General features: G+C 40.9%; 2 protein-coding genes across 4 annotated transcripts in view; both read right to left on the reverse strand.

Moving 5' to 3' along the window:
* Positions 1-221: 221 nt before the first annotated feature.
* On the reverse strand, positions 222-6,663 carry srsf5b (serine and arginine rich splicing factor 5b). Of its 3 annotated transcripts, XM_084953273.1 has the most exons (9): positions 6,554-6,656; positions 6,411-6,475; positions 6,191-6,337; positions 4,476-4,546; positions 4,278-4,391; positions 3,851-3,923; positions 2,452-2,525; positions 2,257-2,364; positions 222-1,633 (listed from the first exon to the last, which is right to left on the reverse strand). In XM_084953273.1, exons 3-9 carry the CDS (start codon positions 6,314-6,316, stop codon positions 1,318-1,320), a joined length of 882 nt encoding a protein of 293 aa, XP_084809399.1. In that variant the 5' UTR covers positions 6,317-6,337; positions 6,411-6,475; positions 6,554-6,656; the 3' UTR covers positions 222-1,317. The 3 variants fall into 3 exon arrangements, with proteins under 3 accessions (XP_084809399.1, XP_084809396.1, XP_084809398.1); XM_084953270.1 differs by lacking the exon at positions 6,411-6,475 and having other exon boundaries at positions 6,554-6,663; XM_084953272.1 differs by having other exon boundaries at positions 6,411-6,656.
* A 3,016-nt stretch (positions 6,664-9,679) lies between these two features.
* susd6 (sushi domain containing 6) overlaps positions 9,680-24,497 on the reverse strand; it is a 32,200-nt gene continuing 17,382 nt past the window's right edge. The window contains exons 3-7 of the mRNA XM_084952227.1: positions 14,686-14,883; positions 13,980-14,174; positions 13,718-13,856; positions 12,503-12,978; positions 9,680-12,062 (exon numbers count right to left, since the gene is read on the reverse strand). Of these exons, the coding sequence (XP_084808353.1) occupies positions 12,037-12,062; positions 12,503-12,978; positions 13,718-13,856; positions 13,980-14,174; positions 14,686-14,883 (1,034 nt within the window). The 3' untranslated portion in view covers positions 9,680-12,036. The remainder of the gene's footprint in view (positions 12,063-12,502; positions 12,979-13,717; positions 13,857-13,979; positions 14,175-14,685; positions 14,884-24,497) is intronic.

Here is a 24,497-nt window from a genome sequence, read left to right on the forward strand (position 1 = left end):
TTGGTTTGTAATGAACCTGCCTCTAACCCACAGAGAATTACCAGCCTGCAGCTACTGGGAAGGAGCTGAAAGAGTCTACTGTATAACATCAATCAATGATGTGAATTCTCAGACAAGTAAATCCTAAAGCTGACTATACAAACGGAAAAAGCATACTGTAATCTGAAACTTGTAAATGTATTGGTGCTTTATAACTTAAGTTACTAATGACGATGATCCAGTTTTAATGAAAATTTGTTTATTAGTTAAGTCTATTGTCTTTCTACACCATACAAACACCCATTATAATTTTCATTGAAAATAAAATCCTCATGTACAAAAATCTACCCCCCACCCAAACTCTCATAGTACCAACAAGGGCCACTGGAATTACATTTAAAACAAAAGTCTGTACACAAAATCCCAAATAAAAACAAGTACAACGCTAATGAAAACCACATTCTGTAAGCAAAACCACTGAAAGTAAATGTCGACTTGATCCTTGAGTTTTTGCCTCTTAAAATAATAAAGCCACCGCAAAAAAAAAATAAAATTTAAAAATTTAAAAAAAGGAAAAAAGTGGGATTTATTAAATTAATTTTTCTGTACAGCTGTTTAACTGATGCTGTGCTTAATTATACACAATTGTTCTTGATAGAGAGCTGCCAAAGTTACATTAGAGTATTAAGCACAAATAGGTAAAAAAAAAACCCCAAAAAAAACCAAAGGTATTATATTCTGATGAAACAAAAGCACATGCAACCATCAGAAGTTATACAGCAGCAGCAGCTGTGGGGTTCAGAAAACATGAGCAATAAGCACAGGAAATATGATCTCAAATTCTGCCACTGACCAGCAAAAGGTATCACAAAAGGATTAAGTGGTGACGTATCAAAAGCATCCTAGAGTTGAACAGAAATTAAAATCCCTGTTCAGAGTTTATTATAGTGGAGAGATTCATTTAACTGATGTAGATGCTGGCTCACACAGCGTTTTGCAAGAAGAAACAAAGGTGGTGCATGTCCGCACCTGAAATTGAGCCACGGTGTTAACAGATACGCGTCCGGGCTTTCTTGACTAGTGAGGAAGAGGACAAACAGCATCGCTGTCCACAGAAGTTTTGTTCGAGAATGTTCTGGATTCAGAGAACACCTGTAAATGTGGGAAAATCAAGCAACAGTGACTTGAAAAGTCCAAACAGGAAAAAGCAAACCTTGCTCCGGGAAAACTCTTTCAAAAGAGTTTACAGGAGCTCCAGTGTGCCAAATCCTCCGAGCTGATTCTACTGATGAAACAAGCCGTGGCTTCTGTTGACTCCCGATAACTTACACCCAGCCTTTAGCGCTGGCTGTCAGTAGAAGGAGAACGAGAGCGGGAGCGTGAACGCGAGCGGGATCGGGAGGCGGAGGCTCTCTGGGCAGGCGCGGGGGAGGGCGGGGTCGCTGATTTGCTCATCTTGGAGGAGCGCTTGGCAGGCTCCTTAGATTTGGAGGTTGGGGAGGATGCGCCGCCGGCAGGCGAGCCGCTGCGGGAGCGGGAACGGTTGTGGGCTTTGGCAGGGCTACGGGAGCGTCTTGGGGAGCGTGATGCAGAGCGACCACGGGAACGGGACCGCGAACGGGAGGAGCTCTCAGACCGTGAGCGACTTCTCGACCTGAAAGAGGGGGGAAAAAAAAAAAAAAAAAAAAAAAAATTACATCAGCTTCACATCAATATTCATAAAAAATTTGATTATTAGCTTTTATTTAAATTAGCATTTTCAGTTTCATGAAAAAAGAAAACTAATCTGTTAATAACAGATAACAGTTAATAACAGTAAGACTATATGCGGTGCTCAAAGTGAAACCCAAACTAATTAAATCCGTCTCAAGGGAACCATTTTTACAGATCTATGTTACTGAGAATTGCCTTCATAACACAGTAATGAGAAACTAGTACAGTATTACATTCCACCAGTCTGTACACGGCAGAATTTGAAAACGAGGGTTTAACATTTAGCCCAGGTGCACTGAATGGTTAACCTAATGTCTCCTTAATTACTATCAAAACTCAAACATGTTTGACTTTCAACATATAAGCTGTTTTTCTTCATAAAAGCGTATGCAGTTCCTTGAAAGCAGCGCTGATTTGTTACAACTGGGTGAATTCAGTTTGAAGCACACTTTAAAAAGAAAAGAAATAAAAGAAAAACAGGAAAAAAGTGAGTTCATCAGCCAAAAAAGACATCTTTCAGAAATTCTGGCGTTATTTGAAGTGAACGGCTTTCCACAAACACACCTCTTCTTGGCAGCTTCGATGAGCTTGATTTTTCTGCCATTAATTTCCTTTCCAGAGAGTTTGTCAAGTGCATTTTTCAAGTCACTGTGAGAAGCAAACTCAACCACCCTGAAAACAAATAAGACACACTGTTAGTCAGAAACTCTGTTTCCTTTTTTTTATAAACAGACACTGGGCACCGGTTAATAGTCTCACCCTTCGTTGAGCTTGGGACGATGTGCGTCTGCGAAAGTCACCTCTCCAGCTTGCCTCATGAAATCTTTCAGGTCCTACACATGCAAACTTTGGTCAATTTACGGAGCGCCTCAGAACACAAGCACAGGCTGAGACACAAACAGGACTGAAGAGAGATGGTTAGATTCTCTGAGAGGACTACACAGACTACTGCAGATAAGGAGAATGAGTCCAAGAACCTCACAGTCTGTTCAGCTTGCAAGTGTTTCAACAATATAGAAAATTACAAAAACAATAGAGGAGAGGGGGGGAAAAAAAGAAGAGGGTTTCATAATTGCTAATTAAGGTCTAAGCCAATTGTGATTGGCGGATTACTTGCAGCAGCTTTGAGGTCCTTGGACACACCGCTCGTTAAAACTACAGAGAGATGAACACCATCTGCAAGAACTGCAGAGGCGCAGCCTGGGCAGCATTTGGCACTCAGAGCCCCATTTTCCTTGGGAAGGAGGGCACAGGGCTCCGCGCCGGGATCATCCCTGCCTCGGCACCCCACCTCAGTAAAGAGAGTGAACAGGGTGGAAGAGAGGAAACTACTACCTGAGAGCGAAACCCTTTGGGGTGGGCCGCAGGCTCTCCGAGCCCACCATAACCGGGAAAACAGCAGATTATATCCACGGGCACCTGGCAGGAATTCACACTCTCTCGCTCACGACGTGCGGGAACACCAGAGGGGGGAAGGGAGGGGGGATATCGATCGAAGCCCCTCAAATTAACGAACCATCGATCAATACGCCACCACCATCACCATCGACTCTCGCTCTCTCCTCTGCTTTCTCTCTGCCAACCCTCTGTTTCCTCTCTCTCGCCCTCAACCACACATCAGGCGTTGCGAGCGAGCGAAGGGGGCCGCCAGCGCCTCTAGTGTGGAGCGAGCGCTCACATGACCAGCAGGCATCAACTAGGAGTAGGACAGACTGGCTGACACCACAGGCTCAACCCAGACAGAAGGACCCAGAAGGGGTTAACTCCACCATAAGCGAGCTCTTCCATATGACTGGCAAATAAAGGGGTGAAGAATTGGTTAAAATGTGAAAACAGGAACAAATTAAGTGTTTTGTTGCTGCTTCTGCTGCTCTTTGCATCACTAATGAACTGCATGATATGCAGATTAATCAGAGCAATCATTCTGAAAAAGAATAACTTGGGCTGACTGATGTATAACAAGGTAAAACTGTTCGAACTGTTTTGATTTCAGTAACATAGTCTGTTTTTAGCAGCAATTCTGAAACTTTAATGTGTATTTTTGGAGATAGACTGTTGGAGGTGATAACATTTGTGTTCTGTTGCAGCTTTCAAAGGCTTGTCATGTTTTTTTTTGCTTTTGTTCTGGTTTTTAAAAGACGCTTGAGCCAATACTAACCTGCCAGCTGACTCGAGAGGACAAGTTCTCCACAATCAGGCGGTTCTCGGTGCGCATTGGAGGAGGGTTACGACTGGAAATGGAAAGATATAAAAGAAGCAATTGAGCAATAACAGTGTAGGGCTGATACAGACTTTACCCAGAGTCTAAGAGCTCTCATTAGCAAACTGTCATTACAAGGCGAACTCATGTTAAAGTGCTTTCCAGATCAGCGAAGACAAGACTTGTGCTGATGTTAATCGTGGCTATGAACATTTCCAGCCTGCGGGCCATTAAACTGCTGCAATAATCTGACGACTGACCTTTCACCAAATAACAGAAGCTGTTTACAGAGCGTGCTTGCTGAGGTTGTGTGTGCATCCATTCTTCTTTTTTTGAATGGAATTAAAGGGAACTTGCATGGCATCTTAAAAAGGGGAGCTGTTACCTCCGGCTGTTCTGGGAGCCGCGGCCGTAGCGATCAGAGAAACGTCCCCCTCCGCCGCCGCCACCGCGTCCGCGGCCACCGCGCAGACGCACGCGAGCATGCTCAATGGTCACCCTGATGTATCAAGCATTAAAAATATATTTTATTATGGCAACAAATAGGAAATGAGTCCCTTTATTCACAAAGGAAATTCATTACCTTTCATTGCACAGCTCTTTGCCATCAAGCTCATAAACAGCATCTTCTGCATCTCTGGGGTCGTCAAACTCCTGCAGACCAAGCACACGACACCTTTTACATCCACAGTTCTTAATGTTTATCCTTTTCATCACCAATAATGTGTCCTGTTTTTAATACTTTACTGAAACATTTAATGACTAATCAAATAGCTTTTAATACCAAAAGAATGGTAACGAATAACATTAAAAAAATACATCACTCTTTTAGAAAAGTAAAAATTCATCACACGTATGACTCAAAATTGGTCTCTGGTCTGAGCGGTAAAGTGATTCAATCCACCTCCAACCCTTCCAAGTGTTGCAATGTGGACTTTTCTGTCCTTCTAGAGAGGGAAATATTAATGTTGCATAAGTGGACACAAATCAGAGCAAATAAGACCAAATTGTGTTCAAGGACATGAAAATAGGGGAAACTCTATTAGATTAGAAGTTGCAGCTAATGCCAGGATTTTTCAGTAGGTATTACTTTGTCTAATCAAATCTATGGATTTTCCTTCCATGTCTGCAGATTTCTTTAACGAAAGTGTTTATTATTTCAATAAAAAGAGACCCCACTGATAGATGTAGATTTTGTGATAGATACGTGCCATGTTCGGTTTATTCTAATGTGGATTTTAACTTGTAATGAAATAATCTACAAAATTTTAGAAATCTGATTAAAACCCCTGAAAATTCATCTTACATTCAAGCACGTGTTGTCAAATCTTAGTTAAAATTTCATTAAAATTTATAACACTACTTCAAGAATGACACCTCCTGGTGGTTCTAGCGTTAAACGTCCATCCTTACATGACTAGAGTGTGCCCGTCTTCGAATGACTGCTTGCAACAGGATGATGCTGCATGTCAAAAAGCTCAAACCATCTAAAACAGCTCTTTTAACCTGACAATGAGACCATGACTGTACACCTCAATCCAGCAGACCTCAATCCAATACAGGACCTTTGGGATGTTCTCATCATCATCACCCAGCAAATCTGCAGCAACTGTGTGATGCTGTCAATGTCGATATGGAGCAAAACCTCGGAGAAATCTGTTAGCCCAGGCCATTTAATAAGTAGAATAAAACTGTTAAAATCATAACGTCATTACAACGTTGGTGATTTTTCATTGGGGGAAGGCCAAATCCTCTTTAGGGGGTGCAATAACATTTTCGATGCAGGAAAAAAACTAACAAAATCTTTCCAGATCCAAGTCTCGACACTCGGCAGCCATCTTGTAACGCTCCCAGGTCCTTATTTGGGTAGGTATTTAGAAGCATTATGCAAAATACCTTTATTTCAATGGTCACCTTGAAATATATACAAAACCGCTTAAAGTCGATCTTTGTTCCACCTCGAAATTTAGGATATTTTTATTATGAAATTTCCGATTTAAAAAAAAATACATATATTTTGAATTGCTTTCTTTATGACTCTGGTGTGCAGAAAACGCTCCAAGTATATGAACGAGTCTCGACTAGGCCCTGATTTACTGGTGGGTATGTCACTAAACAAGAAGTAGGCCGTAAAAATGAAACCATGATGATTCCCTGCGGCAGCCTGCTTCAAAACATCACGTCAGGTCTGCAAAATAAAGTATGGAGTCTAAATTTAACTGCAGAGTCGTGCATGGCGCTCAGAGTACATTTAAATACCTTTCAGCCATCCTGACCTACTTTCGCTCGGTGACTCACCACAAAGCCGAATCCTCTCTTCAGGTCGATATCTCGGATGCGGCCGTATCCTTTGAAAAACCTCTCCACATCCTTCTCTCTGGCCGAGGGGCTCAGCCGGCCGATGAAAATACGACATCCGCTCATGATTTGGTCACGTTTAATTAGCTACAAGCGAAACACTTACGTTAGTTTTTAAGGATTTAGCTAACACAGCTTCAGAGGAATACAAATGACCTACTTATGTGCCTCAGCCTGTGGCCCGCTTTCGCAACGATAGCCTGTCAACCGTCGGTCCAAAGATAACTAAATACCCAGATAATATCAAGTAATGACACCCGTCTGTAATGTAGATATAATAAATTTCAGTCGATGTACACGTACCTTTAAGAGGACTGCAGCAGCTGATTTTACTGACTGGCGACAGTGAGCCTCAACTCCAGAATAAAACAAAATGGAACCTCAGAGGTCTCCGGGAGTTTGGGAGGAGGGAGGGGGGGTACATCCCGCGTGACCAGTGACGCAGCCTGACACTGCAGAACTCGAAAAAAGCCGAAGTGCTGGGAGAACGTCTACGGAGATGACGTCACAAATCCGACTCATGTAGTTTTGGAGTCTGACCACTAGGTGTCACTCGGCAACTATATAGAAAACATTTAAAACCTATTTTCTCATTTTGAGCATTATGTCTACGGTTTAATTAGGCTGTTTGGCATAACACTAGTAGAGCAGCAGGACAAAGGATCATAACAATAAAGCGCAAGTTGCAATAATTTTTTACAGAAATCAAGCAGAAAAAAAACAAACAAAAAACAAAAAAAACAAAAAAAACACAGGTAATAAGAAAGCAATACCACACCTTTAAAGGAGGATAGGCTTCTCAGGTTTCAATCAACCACAGCAGACAACACACATAGATCAAAACAAACCACGATAACCTTTAACCATGAGTACACATATTTCCATCTCCCATCAGTTAAACGTTTAAATTTTATTTCTACTGACTTGGAGGAGATGCAATACCACCCAAAACTGAGCTGCTAGGTAATGTAAAAATATATATGATCAATATGGATAGATCAGAATTATTTAATACTGAATGATTCCTTTAGCTTTAATTATAATTCAGCTGAAAAGAAGCAGTTCTGCCACAGCCTGTGAATTCAATTTGGACATTAAATGGAGAGGCAAAAGTGAAGTAAAACGATGCTTAAAGCTAAACAAGATTTCCATTAGGGCAGGGCGATATGGCCCAAAATCCATATCGCGGTATAATTTGAAGCATGTGCGGTAACAATATATATCAAGATATATTCTTTTCTTCTGTATAATGTATTTTCCACACTATAAAGCACACTTAAAATCCTTTAATTTTCTCAAAAATCGAGTGTTCCTTATGTATGAATTCTGGTTGTGCTTACTGACCTCGAACCGATTTTGGCGTGCAGAAATCTGTTAAAAATGTTTTAGTACAACTTTGGTAACCGGCACTGCTTGATGGATTGTCAGAGCATTACGGCTGCCGTAGTGAGGAGCTTCGCGGAGTAATCTGGGTCCAAAACTCCGTTTTTCTTCAGGTCCCAAAGTCAAACGAACACTGAGAGTTAAAAACGGTCTAAATTCTTTAATCTTTAATAAAAAAAATCAGCGTTGCTGCTTTACCAGGTGTAACAATTGAGTTTAACATCCAGGCATCCATGAAAACATAATTTATTAAATTTAACGGAGTTACAAGTTAACAGGAAGTTAGCTCGCTAGTTTCCACCTAAACATGACATACCATGTTCTGACTGACAGATTTCTGAAACAAATTAAACGTACAGCTCTGCTACCACTCCCAACATAAAGACAGAAAACTAAACAGCAGTGGCGTTTGCAGGGTTACTGAAGTTGGACTACCTGGTATATAATGTTGTGCTACGTGATTGCTAGCGACACAGCTATGTTAGCATAACATTAGCACAGTGAAGATGGAGGATGAACGCCAACTTTTTTCCACTCGATAAAAGTTAACGTGAGGGATTCTGGTGGTTAGGGACAAATGCAGTGGCATAGCAGGATGCTATACACGGAGCAAACTTCAGCCAGGAGAACAACTGAGATCATTCATCCACAATACGAGGTTAGTCATTAATATACTGCAACAACATGGGAATAGAACAGCTGCAAGAGAATTCAACATTAACGAATCAATGTTACGGAAGTGGAGGAAGCGCAGTTTTTAGCTTTCCCCATATTTCAAAAGTGCTTCACCTCTTTGCTATGACTGTCGCCCGGCATAATTTGCAGATTTTTTTTTTATTTTTATTTTTTAATACGCTTTATTGACAAAGCACAAAATACAGACATACAAATACAAAGTAGCAAACACAATGTCAGGGGGTTCCTATAAAAAAAAAAATAGACACAGTCTATTAAAGAATCAGATGATATTGAACAGGGAACATAAGTTTATGGTTTTGACAGCTTTTTGATTTTGAGAATGTTGTATGGTTTTAACATATTGTTTGGTTTCATTTAAAAAGCACCGAAAGGATGGTTTTGCGTTAGAAAATTTCGACTTATGTATATGAAATTTAGCCAATAATATCAATAAATTAATCAAATAAAATTCGTTTGCCCTGTGCATGGGGTACTTAAAGAAACCAAACAATATTTTCTCGTAACAAAGAGAGAACTCAGAAAAGATAAAGGAAACAACAAAAACACAAAATTCTTGCCGGAAAAGATTCGTGTATAAGCATGACCAAAATAAATGAGAAATATCTTCCTTCACACAATTACAAAATGTACAGTTAATATCAATGTCCTTTTTATAACGTACAAGAAAAGATCTGGTTGGGTAAAAACGATGAATAACTTTAAAAGATATTTCCTTTACTTTGTTATTTAATAGAAATTTCGACGGTAAGGTCCAAATCTTCTCCCATTCCAGGTCCTGGTATAAGTTATTCCAGTAGGCGACAGCCGTTGGGACACAAGTTCTGTCTTTTTGAAACGCATAATTTGCAGATGATAATGGTTGTAGCCGCTGCAATGCTGTCGACCAGAACAGGCGCCGCTTGATGACGTCAACAACATGCGCTATCGCGATAGAGCGGTATGGTCAAAATCTCTATCGTTGGCCAAATTTATATCGTTTATATCGCCCACCCTTAATTTCCATCTTGATTATCTTGTTTTAATAATTGCAGGAAGCTATTCTTGTATTTAAATAAAAATCTGATTCACTGCACAGCCCTGTTAGGCTTAAAAATATCAGATGGCTCTAGGAAGTCTACTTGTGCATTCATTCAGACTGGAGCTGGCCATCCATGTGCAAAACGAGAATCAGGTCTTCCATTTTCCAGTCCAAAGGAAAATGAATCATGTTCCGAGTAACACAAGCGGATACACATTGCACTGGAAATGTCTTGACATGAGAATGTGATCAATATTTTCCTGGAAGTGCATAAATTCGGCAACACAGAGGGTCCAGCACGATGTGGCAATGAATAAGAGACAGGTCACTTTACACATTCAAAAAAAAGCTTTAATTAGAAAGTTATATACACACTGTAAAATTAAATTAAACTTTATACAAATATTAAATTACTATCTTCACACCCACTGCCATGTACAGAGGAAAAACCAAAGCTGAAAGCATTGAAACAAACAAAAATCCAGATGTTTTTCTAACTGGGAAGCAACACTGTACAACAGTGCTTCTGAATGCAAATGAATTCAATTTTTGCCCCTTTACCATAATTTTTTTAATGCCTTGTAACAAAAGAGAAAGCCAAGGGCAAATAAAACATAGGTGCTTAAAGGATCACCATCATCATCATCATCATCACAGTAGCTGGAAAAGCTAGGGGAGGACAGAGAAGGATGGACATTCATTTAGTCGTGTCCACAACAAAAGTAAACTCATTGATACATATACAGACAGTTTTATGCATAGAATAGAAAAGAATAGAGTAAGGCCATTGGGAAAACAGAACATGTTGCAGTATTGTGGTGCAACCAATGCAGAGGCTTAAGATTATACATCAAAAAAAAAGAAAGAACATTTACAAGTCTAAGGCAACATCTGTTTGCATTAATAATGTAGCCATTGACGTGACAAACGAATGTCAAAATAAAACTGAGAATAGAAATTCAGACAGGTTGCTGTGTTATTGTATTTTTTTCCCAGGCAGTTAAGGTTATAAAGTAGCTCTGAGGATCCATCCCAGTCATGCTGTTGTCAGGGTGACCAGCTCAACCCCCTAAGCTTTTCAAGTGGCAACGAAAACAGAGGATGACTTCTAACAGAATAACAAGATTCTCTCTTAAGCTTGCACTTGGCATTCGAGGGGTGAGTGAGTACATGTGACAGGGTGCTGTATATATTTATATTTATAACAAAACTCTTATTTACTTCACTGCAACCAGTTGCAGTTTGTGTCAATAATGCACAAAAGTGGAGAGTCCTTAGTTCAGTGTGAAGATGAGCATGAGCCAGTTCCTCTGAGGAGGCCCGTGTTTTACAGCCATTCAGCAGAACATAATAACTATTCTAGCTTGAGAGCGAATGAATAATACACACATTGTGTTGTGGACTCGACGCCTGAAGTGAAGCTGGTTTGTTCATGTGACTTATTCAATGCTGGGAGGGATGTTTTCCTATGGTGACTGACGGGGACATTGTGAAGCCAGCCTCGGATCAGAAGGGAGGCAAATCAGGAAATGGCTGTATCAAGGCCTAACCATAAGAGGACATGTTCTCTGTGGCCTCGCTGGCACATAAACATACACGCACAGACACGCACTCAAAATCAAGCAACTTAAAGCAAATCGAGCCACACGCCACGCAATAAATACGATGGGAAGAAATTAAATTTGACTCATGTGCCCAATCACCTTGTTTAACAACAACAACAACAATAACAGCTCACTCTTAAGCTCAGATAAAATGTTGCATGTTGTTTTTCTTTCCCTGTACAGCTAAGATGTGTAGCGAAGTTGTGGATCCAAAACACCAATTAATCCCACTCATGCGAGAGAAGGAGCAGCTTCCAGCGAGCAAGAGAACCAAAAAAAAAAAAGAAGAAGCAGATCTTTTTATAGTTGTGATTTGGTGAAGTGGTTGTCACTCCTACTTATCCACACGTTAGACGCCAACTGGATGCACAGATAAGCAGACAGTCAGAGAGGAGGCTTCATGCTTCATTCAGAATAGGCCGCCGTGCCGTGACAGCAAACAACTGAAAACCACATGCAGCATTCACAAGGAACTCAGGCATCACTCACAACTTTTCAAGTATGGCGGGAAGACTGAGTGCCGACAGCATCAGGAGCGAAAATCACACTTTTTTTTCCTTTTCTTCTTGTTCTTTTTTTTTTTTGTATCCACAGTTGTGTCAGATGCAGCTGGCGTGTCTCGATTGTTGTAGCCTTCTCTGAAGAAGCCTCTTTTAGCAATGTTAATATAGAGAAATACATCTGGGTAGAGGCAAGTGTATGGTAATACATAGCCTATAGTACACAACCTTGACTCAGGTATGTTTTTTACTCATATACACAGGATCTACAGGATTTAACTTAAACTGGCACCACTCTGCTTGTCTGGCTCGTCTTTAGTCTGATCCAGCAGGTGGGTCCTGTGGTGCTCCGTAATTGCCTTACAGTGCAATATGGGTATTGGTTGTCAGCTTTGCTCTGCATGTCTAGCAATGGCAGAAGAGGCTGTGATAGGGAAAGGGCACAGTTCTAGTCTTTTCTCTGCTGGCTGCAGTGGGGCGGGATCAGGGAAGAAGGTTGACAGCCACAGTCAGTTCTGGCCAGCAGCGTGAGAAAGGGAAAGAGGGGCTCTGGTGCTGATGCTGATAGCAGGCCAGCAGGCTTCATGCTTCCTTCAACAGGGGAATATCTGCAGGAGAGGAGAAGAGTCATATGACAAATGACCAATACATTTAGGGTCATTCTTAGTGCAGTCCTCAACCCATCACACTTAAAATACATTACATCAAAGTTTATATTGAGTTTTATTCATTTGTCATTTTTGGTCTTGTCTACTCTTGTCCTTGATATGCACTTTACATGTTCTATGGAAAATAAAATCCATGTACATATTACACAGGTGTCACACTGGCTACTTTTTAATGCTATCCTCTATAAAAAAAAAAAACAAACAAAAAAGGAAAAAAAATCAGTTATTTAAATTTACAAACTTAATCCAATGCAGAGTGGTTGAGTCTTTATTCAGAATCTTAGCTGTAACTCAGTCTATGGAATATATAGGAACACAGTTAGACCAATGCAACTACAACTTAAAAATCAGAGAAAAATGAGCAGACTGCATCGTCTTACCATCACAAAAATCATCTGTTGAGGTGACAGAAAGCAGGCTGTGCTGGTCGCTGCTGTCAGAGTCTCTACGGAGAGGTAGGGGACCTGCGCATGCACCCCCAGGGTGCTCTGTAATCCATGATGATGAAGAGGAGGAAGAGGGAGCCTGGTGAACCAACACCGTCTCTGCATGACGGCGGGAGGAGAAGGATGAAGAGGAGGAGGTGGATGGGAGACAGAAGTCTAAGTCTCTGTGGTGGCGGGTTCTCCTGGAGCTTTGACCTCCTGTGGCTCCCTGAGGAAGCCCCTCAGAGAGCACAATAGGAACTCTAGACTCTGGAGGGACTGGAGGCGGCGGTGAAGAAGGAGGAGGAAGAGAACCGGAAGGGCCACATGGTCCACTGCTTCCATATACTGCCTCTTCATAGGAGGGCAGGGTCACCTGTACACCCTCCACCATGATGGAGCTGGCTTGGCCCGACACGCCCTGCTCCCTCCTGATAAACAGACATGAAGAAAGAATGAAAAGTGTGAACCAGGTGAATCACCAAACCAAGTCCATGTTCAAGCTGAAACCACAGCTGGTTAGTTACGCAGATGGCAGTAACTCATAACATAGGCTATGTTTCATTACTAAGGAATTCAAGAAATGCTAACCTGCGCAACTAGTCAAACATAAACTTTTTATGATTCGAGCCTACGTCTGAATGCTGGGTGTGTCACAGAAAGATTGTGTTAATTTATGGCACAAAGGTTAAGCTTCCGAAAGTTTCCATGTAAGACTGATATGATATATTTATATATTTTCAACAAACAAAACACAAACAGAGCCACACAGAGGCTGAAAAGTCTTTACCAGGCTGTAAAATGTGACTAAATCTAAAGCCTGATGTCATTTCAAGTAATCACACTTTACTGGCCAATTTTATTGATGTTTTCGGCGGAGCAACTTCCCTGAAACCAGCTTTACAATGGAGTCCATTAAGAAGAGATGAGCGACTATGTTTTGCAACAAGGATATGAACACAATTTATTAAATTGTCTTAGAAAATACCCTCTAAAATGTTACATAAGGTCCTGAAATTTATGAAACCACAACTAAAAATGCCTTCAGTCGATTGAGAAACTACACGACTGCGTAGAAGCGGAATTTTTGTTATCAGCAACATATCCAACTAATTTTTTATCGTGAAGTATTTGCTGGTGTGAGACTGCAGTAAAGTTTATGTGTCTTACCTGTTGTGATGAATAGACTTGAGCTTTGGTTGTACAAGAACAAACAGCACCACTAAAAGCAGGACGAATGCCACAGAGCCGGCTGTGATTATCACAATAGACAGAGCAGGTGTACCCAGTGGAGAACTCGGTTCCTTCTCTGAGAGGACAAAACAAGACGTAGAGGAAGTGAGAATGTGATCTGCTGATTTTAACATATCTGCAACTGGTTATGCATGCTCAGAGATATAACAGCTAACAGAGATTAGCCGAGATGGCAGACCTTCTGTGAGTCGGCAGCTAATCTGCATGGGACGGTCCCACTCGCCATTCCGACAGGTGAGGAACTTGTACTCTCCCTTCAGAGCGTAACCCTCGGCGCAGAAGTACTCGATGACGGTGCCTTCAATCAGAGGGCTGCAGTGAGTCGGATGACAACGGTAGCCCCCATTTTCTGGTTGGGTAGGGAGTGAACATACTGGAGAGAGAGACAGGCAATAGAGATTTTATGTTTGTTGTTGAAAATGTGTTCACTGTTATTTACTACATGTGTACTTATTTAATTCCTTTGGCTTGAGTTCTCAGAATTAAGCTAAATTTTCTAAAGAGATCTGACACTTCAGATTTGGTACAGCCATGTCTCTTATGAGCACGTGATCAATGTTAGAAGTAATAAAAGTTGCCTTATAGGGAAGACATTAAGAGTAAATAAACTATAAAATACAAATATGTATGACAGCAATACAAATATCCATACACATCCTCCCAGACTACCCCTGCCTACATAAGTGCATACGCAATATTAAAAAATAATTTGCGTGTTTTATCAGCATAAAGAAAAGTGGCTTTCTTATGTGCAAAATCAGCTAAAAATGTGGATTTTGACCACAAAATTGACAGTACGCTACTTGAAGTCGCATTAAAAACACTAAATTGCATTGCTTGTCTGCTTTATCACAGGTATATTTGCATTTTTGAAGCTTATTTACCATTGTTTTTGATACAGCGTAGCAGTTGTTGGGACCAGGTTCCAGAAGTGGTACACACAATGGATCTGGATCCAGACTCTGCAATGTATCCAGACTCACAGCCATACACTAACACAGTGCCAGGTGGGAAAGAGCCCCGGTTGGATTCAGTCTGGTTCAGCAGGTATCCGTGCTGCACACCAGGTGGGTGCTGACAACCTGAAGATACAGAAACATGTCAAAGAAATAATTATTAGTGGGCTGCTTAAGTTGTCGGTGGAGAACCTCTTCTGAGCAAGACGTAAACAGGATCTGAGAACTCTTCCCCTCACTTACTTAAGGAACTGCCAGCTGCAGGCCAGCATCCAATTTGGGATCTTGATCCATATAAAGCGATTATAAATTATGTAACTAAATGAAGCTGAAACTCCTTCTGGAAATGATGTACGTCTTAAGGATCAATTCATGTAGAATTTTCCAATTTATAGGGCTTACAAGGAAACAGGAAGTGTTTGACTGAGAAGTTGCTGGGTTATCTGAAGAATAATTTACCATTATTGTGCCAAATTTATGAATTAAACAGTTTGTGTTCTGTCCGACTCCATCAAAGTTTAACAGGGAACCATTTTCCGTTGACTAAAATTTTAGTGGTAGATTAATGCTGCTGGAATATAGTGCTGTCCTTTCATTACTCTGACATAAACTGCATCTTGGTCTCCCCTGCAGGCGACTGCCACAGGGTCAAACAACTTTTCAGAGGGAGCCTCTGTCAAATTGACAGGTTGAGCTTATAATTAAAGCTCTGTGGTATTGTTACTTGAAACTAGGCTGCTTTTACAACAGCAAGAGAGAAGCACTGTATCAACATGACAAGTTAGGTGGAGACAGCCGTGCTGTGCATCTTAGAGAATACCTCAAGAGCCTACAGTGGATTAAAATGTCACAAGGAGCTTCATACAGATCTAATTTCTCTTGATTATTTGCTGTTCATTAAACCGTTTTCAGCCCACGCTAACATTAGTTCTATCTGTCTGGAGGAGAGACAGAGTCTTTAGCGAGGCTCATTTACTCCGTGCTAATGACAGACTTGAAGCTCTAAGCCAGCCAATAAACACAAGATGAGTCAGAAGACCTAAAGTTAATCGAGCTTTGATCCACCTTCCTGTGCTCCATATATCACACATATATACTGCAGTGACACGGCAACTGCTCTTTGCGTCTTGTGCGACTGTTTAATCACAGTGTTAGAGTGAATTTGTGCTGCACTCCCACTGCCATGTTAATACATGCAGGCAACAAGAGCTGTTACTGGCGAGAGCAGAGCCTGTAAATCCAGCCGATCTGACATCAACATTGCAACACCTGTGTAAATTGAGACAGCAGGAGACTGACTTTGCTTTCGGTATGACTGAAAAAAGATATGTGGATCATACACATACATTTTTATTACCACCCATGTGACCCATTTGGGAGGAGGTCGGGTATTTTTCCAATAAACACTTAAACCCCTTTGGGCAATAATGTATAAATTAATTTTGTCATAATAAGTGAAGGATTTGTTTTGTCTTTTAATCCGTACATCATATTTGTCTGATTTATTGATTTGAATTATACACTGTGTTGTGGCTTTTCTTACTAACAAGTAAAATTAAACACTCAACACAAAAACATTAATAATGCCATCAGCACTAATGACCATATGGCTCATTATTTAATCCCTGGTCTGAGTACTTCTAAAATCATATTAGGCAAGGTCTAATGCAGTGCTTTATCACTTGCTTGACATAAACAAATACACCAACACCACAAACAGGCACTTTGTCTTGCCTCTTGTGTGTGTGTGTGTGTGTGTGTGTGTGTGTGTGTGTGTGTGTGTGTGTGTGTGTGTGTGTGTGTGTGTGTGTGTGTGTGTGTGTGTGTGTATAGAGATTGAAAGAGAGACTATTTCCACAGCAGTGCCTCGAATATCCTCTAATCTCCGTAGAGAAATGCCGCTCTAAGCTGGCAGCACAAGATTAAATGCAAACACTCTAAATGTGCGAGTGCCTACTCATACACAACAAACATGCGCGCGCACACACACACGCGCGCGCGCGCGCGCGCACACACACACACACACACACACACAAAGTCAACACCCAGAAACAAGGCACACCCTGAGCTCGTGGGTGTGTGTGTTTGGGTGTTTTGAGCAGAACAAAACATGCAGTTACCATAACATTATTGTAGGTATATTCTAAAATTATAAATACAGTTTTAGATATAAAATTGAAGATAATGAGGTCGACATTAAACCCTCTTTGCTTTCAAATCATCTAATTTTATCAGCAGAAGCTAGCAATTATTTTTCATTATGGCTTAATCTCAAGATAACATTGTTATTATCTTGAATAACTAACTATTTAGAACATAGCACCCTGAAAAATGCTGATTAAAGTTTCCCAAAAGGACAGATGATATCACCAGATTAGCAGCTGCACCCTGTCAAGTGTCCAAAACCAAAGTCAAAGATGATGTAAGACAAAGAAACACACAAATGTTTCACATTTGGTTTTACTGAAACATCTCATTTGGTTTTAATATAATTGCGCCTACATTCATTTTCTTGATTGCTTGTTTTTTTAATCAAATACTAATTATGCTCTAGCTAGCTTCTATAGTACACAGATTTAATACAGAACACACATCTCAAAATGTAATTAGATGATCCATCCTGAATCTCAAGTTCAAAAACATGATTACAGCAGCTACCTAAATTAAAATCTACAATCCAAACAGACACAAACATGTTGGCTTTGATAGGCAGGATCTGTAAAGAGATATTTAAAGAGCTGCCTTAATGTACTGAAAGAGATTACCAGTAATAATCAGACCTTAACAATGAGCTGGAGTTTCCTTACAAGAAATGCCAAGCTTTGTGTGTTAAAGTAGTATCAAGTGTTCACACTCACACACAGTCACGCTTTCTTCTACACATACAAACACTGTCTGCACTTATTTCAGGATGCCATTTGACACCATGACTCGGTCCCTGAACTGCTTGTGGGTGATTAAAGGACCTCTGAGTATGGTAGTAACGGAGGTGGTAAGGTGATGAATTAATGACCCTGGGCTGAAAGGCAGCAGGGAACAAAAAAAAGGGCCTGAGGGGGCATTTTGGGGGCAACAGCCTTTAGCCACTGTTTTGATCTTTTGTGGTGCACTGCAAGGTAGTCAATAGCAGTGCAGAAGACAGATCAGTGGTAATTGCATTCATCCTTTTGTTCTTTTGAATGTTTTCTTATCTGCAGGACTGCTTCAGATACAAATGCATGAGCATATTAATGTAAGTTAAGTTAATGCTATTCTTAGACAAAGACAGATTAAAAAAAAGATGCATAATGCCAATACCTTAAACCTATTACAACAAAGGCTTCCTCTGTTCCCTCTCTTTATTCTATAGTAATGAGTTCAGACTGCATACTGTATTTAAATGTGCTGCTTGATAAAAAATAATGAGCCGAAAAACACAGAAGAGACCAGAGAATCTGGCGTTATCTCAAATCATGTATAATACTTGTGAGTGCAGAATGAGAGGCTCGCTCTTCTTGTAACTTTAAGCACATACACTTTTGTTTATGTTGTTGGTAAGTCAACAAGGCTCCTGCATGATCATGGTGTTAGCTGACAGGGCAGTAAGAAACTGTTCCAAAGACAGGCTTAGATTGTTCAGGTCACACAGTTTACTGAAGTCAGGCCAGTCTGAATGAACCCCGTAGGCAATGAAATGCATGGCAATGTGGGAACTTCTGCTCCATTAAGAAGCCCAGCAAACTAAGTGCTTTCAGTCAAGGCAGGAAAAACCTGAACTGCATATGAGCTCTGTGAGAGTTCCATTATTGGAGTTTTCATTTGCATCTGCTACACCAAGACTAGCATTCACAAAGACAAGGCTTGTCGTCACGACAGAAACAGCCCAGAATATTTTTACAAACTGCAGAGGAGCACAGTGTGGTTCCCTGTACTATTATAAGGATGATTTAAACAGCATCAGATACTTCTATTATCTACCCAGATTGAACAACACAAGTAAGAATTTGTGGAAAAGACTGTAAATGTATCTTTTTTTCAATATGTCAGCTTTGGTCTCAGGAAGGTTCTTGTATAAAGCTTAAAGACAAAACTATTAAAACGGTGCTATGAAATTACTTAGCAGTTCAAGTTATAATAAAAGTAATTCTGTGTTGCATTATAGTGCTAACATGGACTCAGGTATGGGTAAAATACACACGCACACACACAATTTTTCCCTTACTGGATCCTTTGGGAATAGAGAAACTCAAATGGATGACAGCTTAAAAAGTGAAAATGATGAAAAAGATCTGGAAAATAAAGAAACGTCAAAAGGAAGTGGAGCAGTGAAGAAATTTGACTTAAACCCATACCCTCATGGGACTGTACTTGTCAAAACTAGTTTGAGCCTACCTGAGGGTCAAATATATAATTATATTCAACTGCAAAAAGAGCACAGATGGGGAAAAGAAGTACTTCTGAAAATTACCAAAGAAGACAGAGGTGACGTTTAGAAGCGGTAAAGAAAATAACGAGAAGCAGTAAAATAAAAAAATACTGACAGGAATATGCACTCATCATTAGATAAACAGAACGGGAGGAGAAGGGAGGAAGAGCGAGAGAAGGAAGAGCGCAGAAATACGTCATTACCGTGGAACATGATGGCTCTGAGCAATCACAATCCACAATGAGACATGTTGCGGCAGGTAAGCGTCAACTAACAGTCATAAGTGTGAGGGAGAGGCTCTGCACTACAGCAATGGGGAGATGAGTCTTCAGTTCATACCACACCGTGGATCGGACAAGCAAAAATGGATAGAGGCTGTTAAAGGAAAGAATAAACACTCGTTTGGTGCCCAGAGATGGTGCAGTGGTAAAGATAATGTATAACCTTGCTGATTCCCCCTTTTCCATCAGCCTCTCAGCCTAAATTGAATACTAGCTTTGAAAGCACACACTAGGAAAAATGATTAAAGCACTAAGCAATGCCAGAGTGGATTTCAGCACACCACGTTTTGTGCTTATGAAGAAGGGAATGAGTCACAGTTAAACACAAGCTGTTCTCTCGCTGGTCTGATGTTAAGAGTTTGTTCAAGAGAGCAGGTTTTTGAGAAATGTCGAAAAACAACAATGACTAAAGGAGAGTCACAAGTGCCTTGTGAAAGCCAGTGGAAGGAACAAGTGTAAAAAGCACACTTACAGAATTTCAAAAAAAGAAAAAATACATTTGTACAAATACATTTGTGTTTAAGGATGTGCCCAACAGATTATCCCCTACTTGCCTTCATTATCCACTGAAGACCCCAGCAGTATTATGCTCCAACATTTACCATATTGAGTTAAATAAAACAGACATGTGAAAAGGTTAAAATATTAGAATAAATCTAAGAACGCAGTTGTAAGCTGACGAAAGAGCTTAGTTGCTAAAAGGTTGAGGAAACATTTGGGAGGACTAGGCCCACACAGGGCACCCATGAGGCTGATTGCTAATCCCAACATTCAGCGCCTTAAGGCTATGCTCTAGGAGACTAAGACCACGGGGGGCGTTAATATCGCCTGCCTTGCTCTAAAGTGTCGGACTGGCTGTGAATATCTCCCTTTTCCCATCTGTTACTGATGGTAGTCAGTCTGCTAAGAGCTGGAGGGGGTGGGGAATGGATTGAGGAAAACAGAAGTGGGAAAAAGGGTTTGAGCCCTCTTTGCCCCAGCAAATTAAATTTCTAATTATCCTCCATTACAAGCTGGGTGTGCTCTAAAGCAAATCAGATACTGATGACTTCTGTAGCCAACTGTCTGGTTGTTCTATGCAACAATGGGCCATAAAAGAGGGTGTGTTTTCCAGTGTGCATGTTTAAGTGTGTCAGGGAGCGAGGGAATTTGTGTGCATGGATATATGCTATGGGGGGGGGGTGCATTGGATTAAGCTCAAAACCGAGGGGATGATGATGCTCTCTTTGGCTGTGTAAATATGTTTTTGTTCATTTTTCGGCCTCCCTCCAAGTCCTCTGTTGTTGTTGTTTTTGACGACGTTGCTGTCATTTTTGGGATGGGTGTTTTTTTGTTTTTTGCCACGTTCCCCTGTCTCTCCTGCTAATCCGTGGGATTTTTAGCCAAGCTGTTGTTATTAGAGTACAGTACAGTACACCAGAGCCTGTGTTGAGGGTAGCATTGGAAAGAATTAGTGGTCTCGCCAACTCATTTCTACCATTGGTAAAATCTGGTATGATTCATTTTAAATATCCAAAAAAGAATAAAAATTTGACAGTGTGGTCATTGTGAAAGGTCTAACAAAAGTAAAAATATTACTAAAATGATTACTGACAGAAAACTGGTCAGTAAAAGTTTTGACTTTACCAAATTTGGTATTTGTAAAAGATTTTTCCTGGTTTATAATGGACCTCATAAACATGACTGGTCTGCACATAATTACATCAATTGGTCTAGGGTGCCTTACGCAACAGAAGTCTGTGTATTTTTCTGGCATTTTTGGCCATTTGCTAATCAAATGTATTCCATGCTTTGGTAAATTAAACTCCACTTAAAAAGGTCAAAAATTTTTGGTTATTTTCATCTGGTGGGAGGATAATATGTCTTTAGTGGTTTCCACGTGTTGGGAAAAACCCTAGTATTGTGAAGTCCTGACAGTGAAAGCATTTCATAATTTGGTCATGTAGGCACAAAACTAGAAGTTATTAGATGAGTCATTGCTTCTGCATAATGTGACACAACATCCTATGTGTAATACTTATTCTTTCACACACACTCAAGCAAAGCAGAGAGACATCTCACACAGTATACAGTGACACAACGAGTACGCCGACCTAGGTGGGTGATATGTAACATCCGATGCTTGTTATGTGAGCGACAGATAATAGCAGTGTCCTGTTGTACTAAAAACCCTGATACACTGAAACACACAGTCCTACTCAAATCATACTCCACTTAGAATATGTAAAGGCTGGGCTTAAAGAGAAAGAAAGAGCACAAAAAATGAAAAAGAAAAAAATATTGGAAATGAATCTTGAAACAAAAGAAAAAAATATTTAAAAAAAAAACAGTGAACTTCTATTACTGTAGCATTGGAATAAATTTCAAACACAGCTGAAATCTAAAAGCATGAAACACATTTTTTAAGGTGCTGCTGATCAATGTCTTGAGCTTTAACTGGAAGATGGAAGAACTTAAGAAAGGAGGGAGGTGGAGGATGAAGAAAAGGGAGGTGATGTTGCCTTTATACAATAGCCTGAGTACTCACAAATACAAGTAGTCTACTCACTATGTAAGCAGAGGTTGCAGGTATATCACAAGGTGTCTTGCACATACATTTTATCCCTGTGGTGAGAGCTGTCCAAGCTAACATTTGTCCAGAACTAGATCAGAGTTTTCCTCGCCTCAAAGGCTTTGATTGTGTTTATAGTAACGAGTGTTGCTATTGTTAGCTCGAGAAAACTGTGGGTTGCAGCGCTGTCTATTGTTTCCCTCTGAAGAGACTCCAGCTCTACTATAATCGACGACAGCATCATCTTCACTACTTCTGTTATCAACCTTATTGTCGATAAAAACTAAAGCTACTTTGGCTGAATCTCATAACACACGCGCACGTCTATTTTTAGCTGGTGGCCAATCCTAAGTTGGATAAGGGATTGGATGTATAAATATCAATCAGAATCTGAATTTTTACTCCCTATGTATAAACACAGCTTCCCCCGACCCCCATCCCCTGATCCAGCATCAGTCAGGCTATACTTGTTTTTCTCCAAGGCCAACCACTATTGGTTATCTACACTGCTGCCAAAGCCAACGTTGTCATTTGTAGGGTAAACAGGAAACTTGCCAGAAAACATGAGTCAAACAGCTGCCAGCCTCCAAAGGAGCATTTTGCAGAAAACTTAGCCATCCAGTCGCCACTTATCTTCCTGCAGCTGCACCCCAGAGCAACTAACCCACGCTGCATCGCCTCTAAGCAGGTAGAGGCATCCTCCCCCTCCACACCCATTACCCCCTGCTGTTGCAATGCATTTAGCAAGCCACGTGTGCTGCCAATACATCCCATTGTTCCTGCTCATTGAGGGATGGGGCACAGTGACAGATTTAAGCAGCGTGCCTCTGAATAGGGCAACAGACAACTTTGCATCTAAAGGGTTAAATATGCATGAGAGGCCAAGGCGACTAAGGGTAAGGGCAAGGGGGAGTACCCCTATTGTGTGACCTCAACATACAGACACACACTCACTCTCAGCCTCCATGTAACAGATGGGAGGATGTTAGAGGAGGCGAACAGTGAGCTCCCCCTTCGCTCTGCTGTTACCCTCATTGCTGAGGACAGCTGGGAGGCAGACATTCCTTCTTCTCAGCTTTCAGAGGAAAACAAAAGAGTGTGTGGGACCCCTCCTACATACACGTGCATGTGTTCAGGCACACACACACACACACATACACACACACACACACACACACACACACACACACACACACACACAAACACCCCCCCTAACCAAAGCAGTGTCAGTGCAACTGTGGGTTGATCATATTTCAACAGTGTGAGCTTAACAGCCTGAAGAGGTATGAATGCTGAGCCTGGAACATTTGTTGAAGGTGAAAGTCAGGGTGAAATCACCAACCCTGCTCACCAGAGCTGGCATGCTGGTGTTTTAATAGTAGCAGAGCCACTGCTGAGAGCAGTGTACGAGATATAATAGTAGGGCTGGGCGATATATCGAGTTTTTTAAAAATATCGATATATTTTCATACGAGATATAAGATGTGACAATATCGTTTATATCGATATAGTCTATGTTACGTTATAATTATACTTGTGGAGCTGCAGGTTTGCCTCTCTTTCGTCCACTTTTGTCTCTACGCAACGTTACTCGGCCTCGCCTCTCCTTCACTGAACACAACTCCCCCTCCCCCATAGCTTCACCTGCAGGAATGACAAGATGAAAGCGGAAAATCTCCGTTAGCGAGTTACCGCGGATCGCCCCGTGCATGGGGCTGGACGGCGTCAACGTGTTAGCGAGCTAACCGCGCTAACGACATGCAGCCCGGAGGCTGCGCACTGTCGATTTTCATTTTCTCAAAAATCGACAGTGCGCCTTATGTATGAATTCTGGTTGTGCTTACTGACCGCGAACCGATTTTATGTGGTACACAGCGCTCAGCAATCTGTCAAAAAATGTTTTAATATGACTTTGCTAAGCTACGGAGCTGCACCGCTTGATGGATTGTCGGAGGATTACGGCTACCGAGGAGGAGCCTCGCGGAGTGATACGTACTGTGCTTCAACGTAATATTACCGTACTATGTGTGTATAAGGACCACAAATGGCACCTGTTCAGAGACGTGGTGCAGCTGTGAAATCTGTCTCTTTGTTATTATGCTCATTCTATAGTTTACATTTTGACTGCACAATTGTGAGCTTTTTGTTATGCACAAAAACAACATTGTTTTCTTTTATTTATGGACCATGATTATTTAATAAATGCTGATAATTTATTTTTGAGTAATTTCGTCATGTACATCTACGCTGTATGTAAATAAAAGTGCCCGTGTGACATCTGGGACACAGTGTGACTAAGAACTCTCTTTTTGTTCTTAACTTATGGCTTTTAAAAAAAATATCGAGATATATATCGTATATCGCCATCCAGCTAAAAAATATCGAGATATGAATTTTGGGTCATATCGCCCAGCCCTATATAATAGCAAAGAAATGTTATATAAAACTCGTGCTCGTGACATAAGCTCAATCTGCAGCTGGCTGCTCTTTTCTGGCCAACTCA

The sequence above is a fragment of the Perissodus microlepis genome, chromosome 15 (assembly GCF_051167445.1).
Source record: "Perissodus microlepis isolate ML-2025 ecotype Zambia chromosome 15, ASM5116744v1, whole genome shotgun sequence".
In the NCBI taxonomy this organism is placed as follows: Eukaryota; Metazoa; Chordata; class Actinopteri; order Cichliformes; family Cichlidae; genus Perissodus; species Perissodus microlepis.